Source organism: Camellia sinensis, chromosome 3, assembly GCF_055761805.1.
Source record: "Camellia sinensis isolate YWXY chromosome 3, ASM5576180v1, whole genome shotgun sequence".
Lineage (NCBI taxonomy): Eukaryota > Viridiplantae > Streptophyta > Magnoliopsida > Ericales > Theaceae > Camellia > Camellia sinensis.
Window position 1 is genome coordinate 154,426,039 of NC_138963.1, and position 17,018 is coordinate 154,443,056.

At 36.9% G+C, this 17,018-nt stretch overlaps 1 protein-coding gene across 1 annotated transcript; it reads right to left on the minus strand.

Annotated features, from left to right (window-relative positions):
- Positions 1 to 6,840: 6,840 nt before the first annotated feature.
- Positions 6,841 to 7,773, minus strand: LOC145821944 (uncharacterized). Its single transcript, XM_082918514.1, has 5 exons — positions 7,494 to 7,773; positions 7,367 to 7,396; positions 7,027 to 7,277; positions 6,911 to 6,950; positions 6,841 to 6,845 (listed from the first exon to the last, which is right to left on the minus strand). The coding sequence occupies exons 1-5, from the start codon at positions 7,771 to 7,773 to the stop codon at positions 6,841 to 6,843; spliced, it is 606 nt and encodes a 201-aa protein (XP_082774640.1).
- Between the last annotated feature and the right edge of the window lie 9,245 nt (positions 7,774 to 17,018).

Genomic DNA, 17,018 nt, shown 5'->3' on the forward strand with positions numbered 1-17,018 from the left:
AGATTCATTGTAATTCTGTCGAACATCCCAATGTTAAATGAAAAACAACTAAAATTTTGAGATTCTAATTTGTGATTATGTTTCAATTTTAAATAATGAGTAACAATTCTAATCAAACAATCAAAAACAAATCGACACAATGATTTAACGTGGAAAAAATCACAATTGGAGCACCTCCAATTTTGATATTAGAAAAAAAAATCACGGGCCAAAGCCATAAAACAATCTACTAAGAAGGCAAAAATGAATTATACAAGAGTACTTTCAATTGCCTAATGAATCTACACTTGAATTAAACCAAATCCGATGTGCCTCTTCCACCTCAGAATTGTTTTGTCCAACGTTGAATCTAAAATGCTTGAAAATCCTAAGTGATTCGTGATTAGATCAAGATTAAAAATATTCCAAATCCCAAAAATCCAAAATACACAATCTAAATCAACAAGCACTTACGAAAGTGATTTAGATTGTTTGTTTTTCAGAATAATTAATAAATCGACACAAACGATTTTTACGTGGAAAAAACCACAATTGGACACCTCCAACTGTGATTAAAAAATCACGGGCGAAACGCCACTAATCAATCCACTACTGAAGTAAAAAGATTACAAAGATATCATACAAATTACCCAACTCAGTCAATCTGTCTTCGAATCTTATGTAACTCTTTTTCCACGACTTCGTCTCGGAACTGATCAATCCTGAAGTTGATTTCACAACCTCACTCACATATAGAATCAAACGCCTTTTGAAACTATACGCTAGAATCTTCGGAATCCACCAAAGAGAACTCTCTCTTGAATTTGAGGAAACCAACTCCTTGATGTATGTGTTTTAGATCATGAGTGAAGAACCCTTCTCAAGACATCAAGGAAAACTCACCAAAACTCCAGAAGAACCCCTCAAACAAAACCCTAGGACTCTTGAATAAGATTTAGAAAAGTAGTCCTAAAAACAACCTAAAAAGATATAAATAGGAATCCTGAATCCGCGATCTCCGCTCGAGCGCCCAAAATCCCGCTCGAGCGGCTTCAACAAAATACGCGTGTGGTAACACAGTGGTCCGCTCGAGCGCTTCATAACCCGCTCGAGCGCAAAATTACGCACTCTAGTACTTTTATAGACCTGTCAAAAATACTGAGAGACCACAAACTCCGCTCGAGCGTCAATGTCCCCGCTCGAGCGGGAAGAACAAAAACACTGAAAATAAATAACTTTAACAATGCAAGGTTTTGTATCTGGATTTGACAATCAAGGGACCTAACAATGCTGATGTTGAATTTACGACAATGAGCCACTTCGGAATCTACCAAAGCTTCAGGCTCAAGTTTTTTGGAATCCACCGAAAAACACCTCTCTTTTTGTGAACGAAATAATAAGAACAACTCTTGATGTTTGACAATTTGTAGTTCGTTGATCAATTGCCTTCTACACACTAAGCAAACTCAAATAAAACAGCCTCCAATAGAAAACACTTTGTCTTTTCTTTCTCTCTAAGATTCTGGATGGCTTAAACCCTGAAAATTGCAAACGACGCTCTTTATAGAAAACAAAGCTACAAATACTGCTTGAGCGACCACTCAATCGCTTAAGCAAACTCACTAAAACGCGTGCCCATCGCTTGAGCCAAGACGCCACTGCTCGAGCGCTTAAAGGATTCTCTCAAAAGTTCAATCTACTCTGCAAAAATACTAGATGATGCCATTCACCATTCAAGCATACAAATGACCACTCGAGCAAAGTGGCAGACATGAAAGCCTTAAGTTCACAAACTCCTTTGCATAGACACAATTCAGATTGGATTCACATCTAAACACTCACATCATCACTGAAATATAAGAGTGAATAAAATTACAATTAAATGGAGTACTGTTAAACGAAATTGTCAATAACAAAAACCAAACATTAAACAAATTGGTCATGACCTAAGGATGTTCTACCAAAACTGCTTGGACAACCTTAATTTGTTTGGTAAATTAGGGTTCTAGAAAACTGTTACAAATATTTTTTTATTCCCCTTTCGTGTGTTCCATGCAACGTCTTTTTGTTGTTGAAGCAAAATTTGCAGCAAACTTGAATCGTTTAGGTTATGCCGAGATCTTGGATTGGAGAAGCGATTTGTGAAGAAAATTGAAAAGATAGAGGAAAAGTAAAAAAAAAATTATATATTTTTCACTTTTATCTTGTCTTGAACTTTCTTTCTAAAATCTTTTTGCAAATAAAAAATTCAAAAATTTTCATGTTTTTGTACATAACTGTGAAGTTTTATGAAAGTTGACAAACTTGTCAATTTTGTAAAAACTTGGAAATTTCTCAGTTCAACGAAACAACTCAAAGAAGTGGGAACCAAAAAGGCTTAATTAGGATAAAGGAAGGGCATCTTTTCGCAATTGAATGCTAGGCCTTACCATCCTACTTGAGACTTTACTTGAGGGTTGAGGATCAACTCACTACAAAAAAATTTGTTTTTTGCGACGGTAAACGGCCGTCGCAAATGCTCCCGAAAGCCGTCGCTAATGTCTTTTGCGACGGTAATGTGGCTTTTTGCGACGGTAAGGGGGGGTCGCGACAGACGGGGTTGCAAAAAACCTTTCGCGACGGTAAGTACCGTCGCCATTAGTTTCTGCGACGGTAAGCCAAGTTTTTTGCGACGGCATTTTTTCCGTCGCAAATAATGGGGGAAAAATCACTTTTCGCGACGGCACGTAATTCCCGTTGCTAAAAGTGAGTTTTTGAGACGGGAACATTACCGTCGTTAAAGGCTCTGGCATCTTATAAGTATTGGCGACGGCACGGTTTACCGTCGCTAAAGGTGTCCTGTACATTCAATAAGACAGCTTTTGCGACTGTGTTGGTACCGTCGCAAAAGCCTATTAATGGTTTTTGCGACGGGTTCTTCTCCCGTCTCAAAAAATAAAAATAAAAAAAAACCCTGTTGATAAATTATTAAAAAAATTAAAATAACCTGTATTAGATAAAAAATAAGTATAAAAAATTGAAAAATTACAGAATAATATAAATACGTACATAAACAAAAATTGACAAATAATGAAAATTAATAATATTGTTCAATTCATAGCAATACATAAATAAAAATTCAGAACAATAAAAATTATGCCACTACATAACGTCGCATAATACATACATAATGTTGCTCCCAAATTTAAATAACATAAATCAAAATCAAAATCAAAATCAAAAGTTTTCGTCTTCATTCGTTCGTGGGTTACAAAAACAAAAATTAGTCATAATCTTGATACGCCCGCATTCCAGAAAAAGCCAACTGCTACTCAGGAAATATCTGAAAAAAACAAGATAAAAATAACTAAAAACCATATAATGTGTTAATATTTTAATTATAGAAAAATATAAAAAAAAATTGACTACTATATAATTAGAAAGATAGTTTAGTAAATAATTTTGACTGGACCGAAATCCGGCTCTAACTCCCAAACCGGGAACCCGATTCGAGCCCCGTCTTCTCCCACAAGTCTCTCGTGCCTAGGCGGTCGTGTGTGCCAAGTTTCGTGCTAAACCGACGCCGTTTGGTGATTTTGGGGCGTTAACGCCTCGAATTCAAGTTTCTTAAAGAAGTAGTTTGCCTAAAGTGAAATCCGACTCTAACTCCCAAACCGGGAACCCGATTCGAGCCCCGTCTTCTCCCACAAGTCTCTCGTGCCTAGGCGGTCGTGTGTGCCAAGTTTCGTGCTAAACCGACGCCGTTTGGTGATTTTGGGGCGTTAACTCCTCAAATTCAAGTTTCTTAAGGAAGTAATTTGCCTAAAGTGAAATCCGGCTCTAACTCCCAAACCGGGAACCCGATTCGAGCCCCGTCTTCTCCCACAAGTCTCTCGTGCCTAGGCGGTCGTGTGTGCCAAGTTTCGTGCTAAACCGATGCCGTTTGGTGATTTTGGGGCGTTAACGCCTCGAATTCAAGTTTCTTAAAGAAGTAGTTTGCCTAAAGTGAAATCCGACTCTAACTCCCAAACCGGGAACCCGATTCGAGCCCCGTCTTCTCCCACAAGTCTCTCGTGCCTAGGCGGTCGTGTGTGCCAAGTTTCATGCTAAACCGACGCCGTTTGGTGATTTTGGGGCGTTAACGCCTCGAATTCAAGTTTCTTAAAGAAGTAGTTTGCCTAAAGTGAAATCCGGCTCTAACTCCCAAACCGGGAACCCGATTTGAGCCCCGTCTTCTCCCACAAGTCTCTCGTGCCTAGGCGGTCGTGTGTGCCAAGTTTCGTGCTAAACCGACGCCGTTTGGTGATTTTGGGGCGTTAACGCCTCGAATTCAAGTTTCTTAAAGAAGTAGTTTGCCTAAAGTGAAATCCGACTCTAACTCCCAAACCGGGAACCCGATTCGAGCCCCGTCTTCTCCCACAAGTCTCTCGTGCCTAGGCGGTCGTGTGTGCCAAGTTTCGTGCTAAACCGACGCCGTTTGGTGATTTTGGGGCGTTAACTCCTCAAATTCAAGTTTCTTAAGGAAGTAATTTGCCTAAAGTGAAATCCGGCTCTAACTCCCAAACCGGGAACCCGATTCGAGCCCCGTCTTCTCCCACAAGTCTCTCGTGCCTAGGCGGTCGTGTGTGCCAAGTTTCGTGCTAAACCGACGCCGTTTGGTGATTTTGGGGCGTTAACGCCTCGAATTCAAGTTTCTTAAAGAAGTAGTTTGCCTAAAGTGAAATCCGACTCTAACTCCCAAACCGGGAACCCGATTCGAGCCCCGTCTTCTCCCACAAGTCTCTCGTGCCTAGGCGGTCGTGTGTGCCAAGTTTCGTGCTAAACCGACGCCGTTTGGTGATTTTGGGGCGTTAACTCCTCAAATTCAAGTTTCTTAAGGAAGTAATTTGCCTAAAGTGAAATCCGCCTCTAACTCCCAAACCGGGAACCCGATTCGAGCCCCGTCTTCTCCCACAAGTCTCTCGTGCCTAGGCGGTCGTGTGTGCCAAGTTTCGTGCTAAACCGACGCCGTTTGGTGATTTTGGGGCGTTAACGCCTCGAATTCAAGTTTCTTAAAGAAGTAGTTTGCCTAAAGTGAAATCCGACTCTAACTCCCAAACCGGGAACCCGATTCGAGCCCCGTCTTCTCCCACAAGTCTCTCGTGCCTAGGCGGTCGTGTGTGCCAAGTTTCGTGCTAAACCGACGCCGTTTGGTGATTTTGGGGCGTTAACGCCTCGAATTCAAGTTTCTTAAAGAAGTAGTTTGCCTAAAGTGAAATCCGACTCTAACTCCCAAACCGGGAACCCGATTCGAGCCCCGTCTTCTCCCACAAGTCTCTCGTGCCTAGGCGGTCGTGTGTGACAAGTTTCGTGCTAAACCGACGCCGTTTGGTGATTTTAGGGCGTTAACTCCTCAAATTCAAGTTTCTTAAAGAAGTTGTTTGCCTAAAGTGAAATCCGACTCTAACTTCCAAACCGGGAACCCGATTCGAGCCCCGTCTTCTCCCACAAGTCTCTCGTGCCTAGGCGGTCGTGTGTGCCAAGTTTCGTGCTAAACCGACGCCGTTTGGTGATTTTGGGGCGTTAACTCCTCAAATTCAAGTTTCTTAAAGAAGTTGTTTGCCTAAAGTGAAATCCGACTCTAACTCCCAAACCGGGAACCCGATTCGAGCCCCGTCTTCTCCCACAAGTCTCTCGTGCCTAGGCGGTCGTGTGTGCCAAGTTTTGTCCTAAACCGACGCCGTTTGCTGATTTTGGGGCGTTAACGCCTCGAATTCAAGTAAAGAACGCAAAGATGTATTTTAGCTTAGAATGCAAAGATAAATTTTATACCTGATCTTCTGGTGGTGGTGTATATGGATTCTCGTCTTCTGCAGATTCCCTAAATGCCCGGTGGCCACTCGATGCATCAGGAACCTATGTTAGTCAGTGCATAATGTGTTAATCATATTCGAATTTCATACATAATCTTGAGTGAAAATTGAACTATCAAACAATTGTGATGTTTATATGGAACCTGTCTGTTGGGATCCACACTCGCCCACTGTGACACAAGGGCCATCATCTCAGCTCTCATCTGCTGCAAATGTGTAGAGAACTCTGCTCGCAGCTCCTCCCTCAACTCATCCCTTAGCTCAGCACGAACCTACTGCGTGATCTGATCAATAGTCGATGGATGGGGTGTTGACTGTGATGGCCCAGCACCATCCTTATACACCACTCTCCGAGGCACGATTCTCCCGTATGTGCGACAATATCCATGTCTGTCATGACCTATCAACTCATGGAAAATGGCATTCCTAGCCTCCAAAGTCCGACCATCCTCAGGTAGCATAGAGAGTTGACGATTAAACTCATCCTGTATTGAATAAGACACACAAGTATACGCGAAATTAAGATGGTTGACACACAAAAAATAAACTTTAAATACAATCAAAGGTGTTTGGAAACTACCAAGGTCTGGATAACCTCTGGGTCATCTACTCTACGTGTCATAAGCCAAACATTCATCTTATCAGTAGACTCCCCCTTACTGGTCATCTAAATTTTTTTTTAGAAATATGAAAATTAGAATCCAAATAATTTGCAAATATACAATGTTTATTTATATAGAAAAATAAAACAATAAAATGTAAACCTCATGCCATATCTGAGAGAAAGTAGTACGCCCTGTGGTATGAGCTATGCCGTGAGCTCGCCGATTTTTAGCGTTCCTACTTGCAATTTTCTATAACAAGTTCAACAAATGTAAGTATGTAAATATGATTTGTATGTTTACATATCATAAATATAACGTAATTGTATACCTCAGCATCGGAAGTACGCCAATACTCTACAAGTTGTTCCCACTGGCTTGGCACAACGTTCATAGGAACATCATCCTTCAGATTAGGATCAGAGCTTCTAGGCTTGAAATACTTAGCCTTAAGCTTGTTCTTGTGATCCTTCCATATGCTGTTGCAGTTTTTCATACAGATTGGCTTGTACTCCTCTGGACATATATTCAAATTGTCCTATAAAACACAAAGTTTAAGGCTAAGTATAACACAAATTTGGAATTCGAATTTGTGGACAAAAATATACTTTTACCTTCACATCCTTCCAGATAGCATCAACAATATCATCAGGCACACTGTTCCAGTCAACAAAAGTAAGAGGAACAATGTTACCATTCCGGACAATAATGCCAAGTTGAGTAGTTAACTTGGCCACGTTATCCCCTATTGGGCAGTAATTTCCATCAAATTGTATGTGCAGCTTTTTACCAGTACCCCACTCTTTAATGCCCTTGGCACATCCTCTACCACGCCTAGTCGAGGTCGATGAAGAACTAACATGACCTGCGATATACAATAATAATAAACAATATGCAATGGTAACAACCAAATGCAAATTTAAATAATGTGAATACAAATCATATCAAATAAACCTGATGTGGGCTGTGAAGAAGTCGAAGGGTCTGCAAAATACAATGAGAATAAACAAGTTATATATAATGAGCATAAATAAATGTATGTGTAAATAATTTTCATGCAACTCAAAGCAAATTTAAATACCTGCGGATGGCTCATAAGCTGATGATGATAGCTGCTGTGGTGCCATTGATGGTGGACGCACCGATGGTAGGCGTGGAGGCCGAGTACATGGTAGCTGCTGTGGTGCCACTGATGGTGGTCGATACGGTGGTAATGGCCCCTCAGATGCTGGTGGCACTAATGGCCCCTCCGATGCTGGCCGATGTGATGCCTCCTCTAATGGTGGTGCTACTGATGTCCTGTTATGTAGCACATCAGATATCATGCGCCGGGGATGATCAGGCTTCCTCTTCCTTCCCATAATAATCTTCAAGCAATATAACATTAATTGACATTAGAAACATAGACAATGGTTTGTCATCAACTATAATATGACATGATTTGAACTAATACAATTACAAAGACAAAGTAAATTAAGAAATTGATGATTAACTACAACCTTGGCCTTAATTGAATTACTAATGTTGATTACATATCAGCCTATTTGAACATCAACTGTTTCCCCTTCTGCGGCTTCCCTCACCCAACCAACTTCTTCATCACGAAGCATTATATTTTCTTCCAATTGTTGGCTCATGTATGGCTCGATTTGTGGATCAGTTGAACTCATATCAAATAAACCTCTTTGAGACATCTTCACCACGACTTGCCAGTCTGGTTGTAACGAGTCTGCAACATACCAAACTTGCTCTGCTTGGGACGCCAAGATGAAAGGTTCATTGGTAATTCGATCATCTCGGTACAACAAATGATTGAAGTTCACCAACGTGAAATTGAAGACATCTTCTTTCTTTCCGTGAATGTTGTCAATCCAATCACACTTAAACAACACATGTTTCTTCTCATTGGAATATCGAATCTCAACAATATCTGTCAATTGTCCATAATAGTACACAGACCCCAGACGAGGATTCTTGTCTTTTCGACTAGCATAACTTATGGTATCTGCCTTCAAAGCTACACCACAATTTTGTGTGGCTCGACGATCATCCATGGCCTTTACTCGATACCGAAACCCATTCAGTATATACCCGTTGAATCTCCTTGCCAGGTTATGAGGACCATTTGCCAATAGAATAAGCTCTTCAGAAAGTATGACATCAGTAGTCCTTCGCAAAGTTTGGACCTATTTAACACGAAATGTAAAATTTAAAATGTAGATCGACTTAAGTAACTAGAATCTATAGAGTTAAATACATACATGTTCCTTGAACCAAATGTGAAAAGTTTCAAAATGTTCACGCCGAAGTTGATGATCGTCGACACGAGGCATTTTGAGCTTAAGTACTTCAAGGTGTTTGCTGTGTAGATTGAAATTTTAGCCATACAAAAATTTTAGTTGAAAATTCAATAAACATAATAAAATATTGAGTGAGTGACTTAACCTACTTTATGAATGGTTGAACCGCGCTTGTATTGCATAAGATGTACCGATGAGCTTGTACCCAAGAAGTATTATCAAGATAAAAGCTTGTGTTTTCACCAGTAGCATGACCCAAATTATCAGCACCACTATAGTTCCTCACGGGTCGACTAGATTTGGTTTCCACATCACTGAGATATTGTGCACAAAAATTCATGCATTCTTCCATAAGATATCCTTTAGCAATTGATCCTTCAGGACGAGCTCTATTACGCACGTATTGCTTCAAAGTAAGAAGATACCTCTCAATTGGATACATCCATCGAAACTGAATCGCTCCACCCAATAACGCTTCATCAGCTAGATGTATAGGCAAGTGCTCCATTATATCAAAAAAACTCGGAGGAAATATTTTCTCTAGATGACAAAGTGTTACAGCGATACGATCTTTAATATATTGCAAATTCGTCGCACGATTCACTTTCGAACACAATTGTCTAAAGAAATTGCTCAATTCAATCAAGGGTTCAATTACATTCTTCGGTAACGATCTGCGAATAGCCAATGGAATAAGTTGTTGCATCAGAATATGACTATCGTGGCTCTTAAGACCCCCAATGCTTCTATCATGTAAGCGCACACGACGTGATATATTGGATGAATACCCGTCGGGAACTCTTACTTCCTTCAACACTTTCAAGAACAAATCTTTCTCATCCTTGGTCATCGTGAATTGTGCTGGTGGTAAATAGGCTTTATTCGACCCTCTTAACTGCAAATGTAGGGGTTTTCTAATATTCATATCTTGTAAATCACGCCGAGCATTAACACCATCCTTCGATTTTCCTGCAACCCCTAATATTGTCCACAACACATTGTCACAAACATTCTTCTCTATATGCATCACATCGAGGTTGTGTCTTATTAGATTGTGCTCCCAATATGGCAATTCATAAAAGATACTCTTTTTCTTCCAACTATGGGTGCGATGTCCAGCTTTCTCCTTCTCTACCTGTCTCCTATGCCTCTCCTTAAGGTCATCCCTATTGTATTGGGTTAAAATACCCTCAGATTCTAATTGTAGCAACATCTCAGTTCCAGACAACAATTTTGGTTTGAGTCTGACTTCCCGACTACCATCAAATGATACTTTATCCTTCCGGAATTTATGGCCAGTAGGTAAAAATCTGCGATGACCCAAGTATGATTGTTTCCTACTATGCTTCAACCAACACGATGCAGTTTCCTTATTGCAACAAGGACATGCATATTCTCCTTTAGTGCTCCATCCTGACAAGTTTGCGTATGCAGGAAAATCACTAATTGTCCACAGTAAAGCTGCATGCATTTGAAACATTTGATTTGTTGATGCATCAAATGTTGACACACCCTCATTCCATAGTTCTTTCAACTCCTCAATCAACGGTTGCATATAAACATCAATCTTGTCACCAGGTCCTTTCGGGCCGTCAATAAGCACAGATAAAATTAGAAATGGTTGCTTCATGCACATCCATGGCGGCAAGTTGTATGGAATGAGCACAACAGGCCAAGTGCTATGAACTATGTTCATCGTCCTGAATGGGTTAAAACCATCAGATGCTAAGCCAAGCCTTACACTTCGGCAATCATTACTAAAGTCAATATTCCGACGGTCAAAATCTTTCCATGCAAGGGAGTCAGCAGGATGCCTGAAGACACCATCATCAGTTCGTTCCTCTGCATGCCATCTCATTAACTTGGCCGTCATGGATGACATAAACAACCTCTGCAACCTTGACTTTAAAGGAAAATACCTCATCTGTTTTGCAGCTACTTGTTTGCCACCTGTGTTAGGACTATTTGAACCACCATCACCATTTGATTTCCATCTAGAACTGTTGCATATGACACATTTATCAAGATTGGCGTCCTCGTTTCGAAACAACATGCAACTGTTGGGACATGCATCCCACGTCTCATACGTGAAGCCCAAATCTGTTGTGACCTTTTGAGCTTTATAATATGAGTCCGGGAGTTTCACACCCAACGGAAACGCCTCATTCAATAACTCAAGCATCATGTCAACAGACTTGTCCGTCCACTGATTAAGCACCTTCAAACGTAGAAGTCGAACAATGAATGACAAAGATGTGAACTTCTGACAACCCGGATACAATTCACTTTGTGCATCTTGAAGAAGTTTGAAATACTTTGCAGTCTTTGCATTTGGACCGAGCTGGGGTTCAGATGCACGGGGATCAGGCCCCTGTGGTTCATCACCCTCAACACTTGTACCGGCATGTGGATTTCCCATAGCCCCTTGTATCATTCCAATCATATCATCTCCAATGTCTAAATTAGCTAATGTTTCATTCTCTCGATTACTATGCAGAGATATGTAAGATTCCCCATGATTAATCCAATGTTTGTATTTTTTAAAAAAACCATTCAAAATCAGATGCTCCTGTACACCATCTCGTACAAAATAGTATCGATTCTCACACTTCCTACACGGACAACTGATCATCGAACCTTCAATCCTATTGGTGTAGGCAAACACAAGGAATTCATCAATCCCATTAATGTATTCACTCGACATCCTATTTGGCAAATCAATCCAACTCTTATCCATCATCTGTACACATCCACAAGAATATCTCACCAAAGTAACTCTAAATATAATACCTACACATAAATATTCACTCGACATCCTATTTGGCAAATTAACGAAATGTCTAAAATTCCTATTTAAGGTTTAAATTAATTAAATTAAAAATTTAAGATTTATTTTATTATAAGGGTTAAAATCCTGTTTTTTTTTTTTGTATTTTTTTTTATTTTCTCTTAAATATTTTTATGACTTATTTAAACATTTGCAATTTAAATTTGTAATCGAACCATTACATGTGTATGATATCAAACCCCCATTGTCAAAATTTTATTTCGTTAGTAAAGTTTTTTCAGACCTCCACTGACTTTCCGTGGTTAAAAACACCCCCATTAGTTAAAGATAAAACTTCATGACTTTATAATTGAGTTTATATTATTATTAAAACTTTATAATTGAGTTTGTCTCATGGTTATTTGTAATTGAATCTTCTTAAACACCAATATAATTTGAGACGATTTAAACAATTAAAGTATTAGTTTAATTTATTTCGTTCTTAAGTTCGTAAACTCAACACAAGTAACTAAAAAATACCAAAAATAATATATTTTTAATGTTTGACTAGCTGAAACTACTAACTGCATTTACTGAGCCAAAACTACGAAAACTAAAATAGCTAACTTGATAGTTATTAGTTCAATGGAGTTGAAATTTAGTAATTTAATCACTGTTTTAATTAAAAAAATAAAAATAACTATTTTGATAGAGATGCTCTAATATAATATGAATAAGAAAATAGTTGTTTGGCCGGATGATGTGGTTGTCTAAATTATAAGATTAAAATTTTTCACATTATGTTAGGTTGCTACTGTTACTGATTTTGACAAACTATTTCTAATTAGAGCATATGATTTGGAAAAAATAAAAAAATAAAAAACTTGAAGGATTGAATGGTAAAATTGATAATTTATGGATGAAATAGAAAAAAAAATGATAATAGTTGAAGAGATATAAATGAAAACAACCATAAAAATAATTAAAAAATTAAAAACACTAATTGATAATAATTGATAAATGTTGATAATAATTAAAAAATAAACAGATTTATATATATATATATATATATACATATATATAGACAGATTTATTAATAACTATGAGACAAATCTGTTATATATAGACAGATTTCAGATTTATATACATATATATAGACAGATTTATTAATTAAAGTATGTTCTTAATTAAAGTATGTTATTAATAAACAGATTTATATATATATATAGACAGATTTATATATATAGATTTCGGATAAACAGATTTATATATATATATATATAGATTTATATACATTGCATATATATATATATACACAGATTTATATATATATATACACAGACCGAGAGAGAGAGAGAGAGAGCATACGTAGAGGGAGAGAGAGTCGTCGCCGGAGCACCACTCTTGTCGCCGTCGCCGTCGCCGCCGCACCACCGATGTCTTCCTCGTAGGCCGTTTGGGGAATTTGGGGGTGAAGTTAGGGATTTGGGGAGGAGGATCGAGCGGCAGCCAAGAGGAAAAAGAAGGGGTTTTTTTTTTTGGACTTTTTGCGACGGTATGATGTAGACCGTCGCAAATAGAAGGCAAAACGGCGCCGTTTGAATTAATCCTTTTTTGCGACGGCAAATTTCCGTCGCAAATGATATATGCCGTCTCCAAAAAAAGATTTTTTGCGACGGTTTTATTTACCGTCGCTAATACTTCCGCATTTCCGACCCCTCCGCTTGGTTTCATTACCGACGGGTCAGTACCGTCGCTAAAGGGTATTATTTGCGACAGGTGCAGTTACCGTCGCAAAAAACCGTTTTTTGCGATGGGGGGCGCGGCGTCGCTAAAACTCCGTGTTTTTTGCTATGTTTTCTTGTAGTGACTGTCCCTTCTCTGTAAACTAATTCCGAACTGCCTCCTCTACCACACGATCTAACATAATATATATATATATATATATATATATATATATATATATATATATAAATTTTAGGTGTACAAAAAATAACTTAAGAATTTTTAATTTTGTCAATTTGAATTTTAATCTTTTTAATTTATTTTCAATCTAAACCATTTATTTATTTTCGTTAGTAAAAACTAATGGAAAAAAGAATATAAAATTTTAGTTATTAAACTCAATTAAAATAGTGTTTTAAATATGTTATGTATACCTAAATTAAATTTAATAAGTAAAATATAATTTTTTTCATCAGTTTTACTTAGTAAAAATAGGTGAATAGCTTATATTGAAAATAAATTAAAAGATTATGATTTAAATTGATAAAAATTAAAAATTAAAAATTTATTTTGTCACAATGATCAAATCTTCAAAAATATATATATATATATATATATATATGTATTTTATAATTTCTCCTTTTTCTTTTGTTTTTTTCGTCATGCAAATTTGTCACCATTTTTTTTTTTTGGGGTCTAAACTCATGAACTTCACATTTAAATCAACTTGATTCCACTGTATTGAGATGGAAAGTGGACTTGTTTGTTTTCATCTCCTGGAAATTATTTTGTGGATAGGTTGCACCAGATTGTCACTTGCGGTACCTATTAGCTTCAGTGTGACAAATTCTTTAAACTATGTTTGTATTATGAATTTTGATAAAGATTTAAAATAAAAAAAATAAAAAAATGAGTGAGATGTTAAGTTTTCGAACTAAGGAAAATGAGTGAGAGTACTAATTAGTGCTACCACTAATGATGTGACAGTGGACTTTGCTATGAATAATTTGATGTTTTAATTTTGGTATTATATATATATATTTTTTTTATTGACTGTCATGTTTATTATGTCATTAGTGATCTGTGTAGAATTCTAAAATTAATGATCTCTATCATTATTGTTCGAACTAATAGATAGAAGGCGATCCTTTCAAGTGGTGTGCTTTCATACATTAAAATTTTATTACCAAATCAAACTTCCTAAAATGTTGAAAAAAAAAAAACACGCAAAACAGGACAGACAAATATCCATCCATATCCAACTGGATTCCAAAGTCAAGAAGACTTTGACTCCTCTTTTTGCGTGAACAGAAGACTTTGACTCTGCTTTCTATCAAATCAATCAGCCTATTGCAGCTTTTGGAATTTCAATTAATATTTTTTTAATTTTTAATAATTTTTTTAATATTTTAATTATTATTATTTTAAAGTAAATTCACTAATCTAAGGGCTGGTTTGGCTTATCCTAAATAAGTTAAAAAGTCAAAAAATTACTTTAAAATTCAAAAAGATATCACTATTCACTAAAAAAAAAAATTAAAAAATTAATTTTCTTCAAAAAAAGTACACACCGAATTGATGTGTGTGCAGCTGCTGTGTGCGGCAGTGGAGAAAAAAGAAATGATTGGGTGTGGTTTTTACACACACCGTTGTTCGTTCTATGGGGGTCATCACGGGTCCCGTTTTGATAATCTGAACCGTTCAATGTGTAGAAATCGTCGAGTACTATATGTCTGCAAAACATCACATTGATCGGATATCGATAACTATATGATTAAATCAGTTATGTACAACAAATGGATGGTGTTATAATTAATGATTGAAAAATAAATAGATCTGATCAGATAGCTATCGATATCAGATTAACGTGATTTTTTATAGGTACATAGTGTTCGACGAGTTACACACATTGAACGGTTCAGATTATTAAAATGGGACCCGTGATGACCCCCACGGGCCAAACAAAACCGTCCAATGCTTTGTACAAAAATTAGCCAATAATTTCCAACTCCAATTGAGTCTACCGGTTGTACAGCCGGTTGTATGGCTGTGGCCCACTCCTCTCCTATTATCTCTTACACATTTTTTTTATACAATTTTTTAATACACATTTTTTCATAAAAAGTCAAAAAGTTAACCCAAACCTCCATATTTTCTTTTTGTCTTTTTTAGTCCAAAAAGACAAAAAGTGCACTTTTTTAGGACACCCCAAACCAAATAGACTTAAAAAATATAAAATTTGAAAATTTTTACTAAACACAAAAAAAAAAAAAAACAAAAAATTTAGTATATATATACATTTTATTTTTGTATTTGTTTCTTTTTAAATTTCTTCAAAAAAATATTTTAATTTTTTAGTATATTTAGATTAAGTGCATATACAAAAAATAATTTTTCTGTCTAAAATTTGAATTTTTTTTATTAAAGACAACAAAATATGAAAAACTAAAAATTCAAAAACTCAAAATCAAACAGAGCAACTTGGAAGGTTTTTATCTTTCATAAAAAAATAAGAGGGCAATTTACACTATTGTCTTTATAATTTTTTCAAAATTTTACTTTAGTTTCCGTAGTTTTAATTTTAACAAATGTAGCATTTGTATTCTTTAAACTATTACATAGTGTATTTAATTCGTTATTTTCATTTTGGGAGTCTTTGAAGTTGTTATATCTTGATTTTGGAGGAGTACAATTTGATTTGGACATGTTAGAGTTGTTCGTTCACGTTTGATTTCGTCAAAAAATTCTTTAGAAACTTAGAAATTATGTTATGGTGTCGACACCATAGGTTCCTAGGGTCGACACCATTTTACTGCCTTACATTTGGTTTCTTTACTGTTTTTTGGGGTCAACACCACAGATTTTGGAGTCGACCCTTGTCTGTTGCAGTGTTTTGGGTGTTGCTACTGATTTTTAGAGTCAACACCCTGGGTTCCTAAGGTCAACCCTTGTCTGCTGCAAACATTTGTGTGTAGCTCGACTTTTTGTGCTCCTTTCGGATACGACTAGCCCAACAGTTTGGACTCTCGTGATTCTAAATCTGATTCCATAAGTGCAATGTGAAATAGATAAACACAAAAGAGTCCAAATCTGACAAACCTTTTGGAAAATCAATTTTGAATCAAACCAAAAATGAATTGCTTTGTTAGATACAGAGTCGCCACCTAAATATTTTTGAGAAATTTAGGAAACCTATGACTCGTTCAAAAGGCCACATGTCTTTCATCACCAAGATTGTCTCGGCTTAAGAACTTAGGTACGAGAGGGGAAGGTCATGAATTGAGCACCCCACTAGCCCGTTCAAAGATCGGCCTCTACTAATCATAATGTGATTCTTATTTACACTATATGTTCTTGTTTCAATTATTAGGCTAACTTACTATGTGATGCGCACAAGTATAGACTAATTTGTAAAAATTGGAAAAATTTGATTTCATGTTTATTTTGAAAAGTGTTTGAATATGTACCACTTGAAAAAGTGATCTCATATGAACGTTACTCAAATTATTCCAATTTAAGCAATTAGCCTTCATCCACAGGCATTCAAGCAATTTATCAATTAAGCACTTAGCCTCATGGCAAACATGTTAGACATGGTAACAATCACACTTATGCAATATACTAAAGCAAATAAAAGCTCACCTAGTACTTCGAGGCAAGCCAAAAGAAACCAAGAGTTAGAAAACATGCATGCCCCTAACAAATGCAACATATGCGATATGCAACTAATAGGCTCGACTACTAATTATGTCATGCGAGTCAATTTGATAGCATGTAGTCTAAGCACATTTTCAAAGAAGTATTTAAACAACAA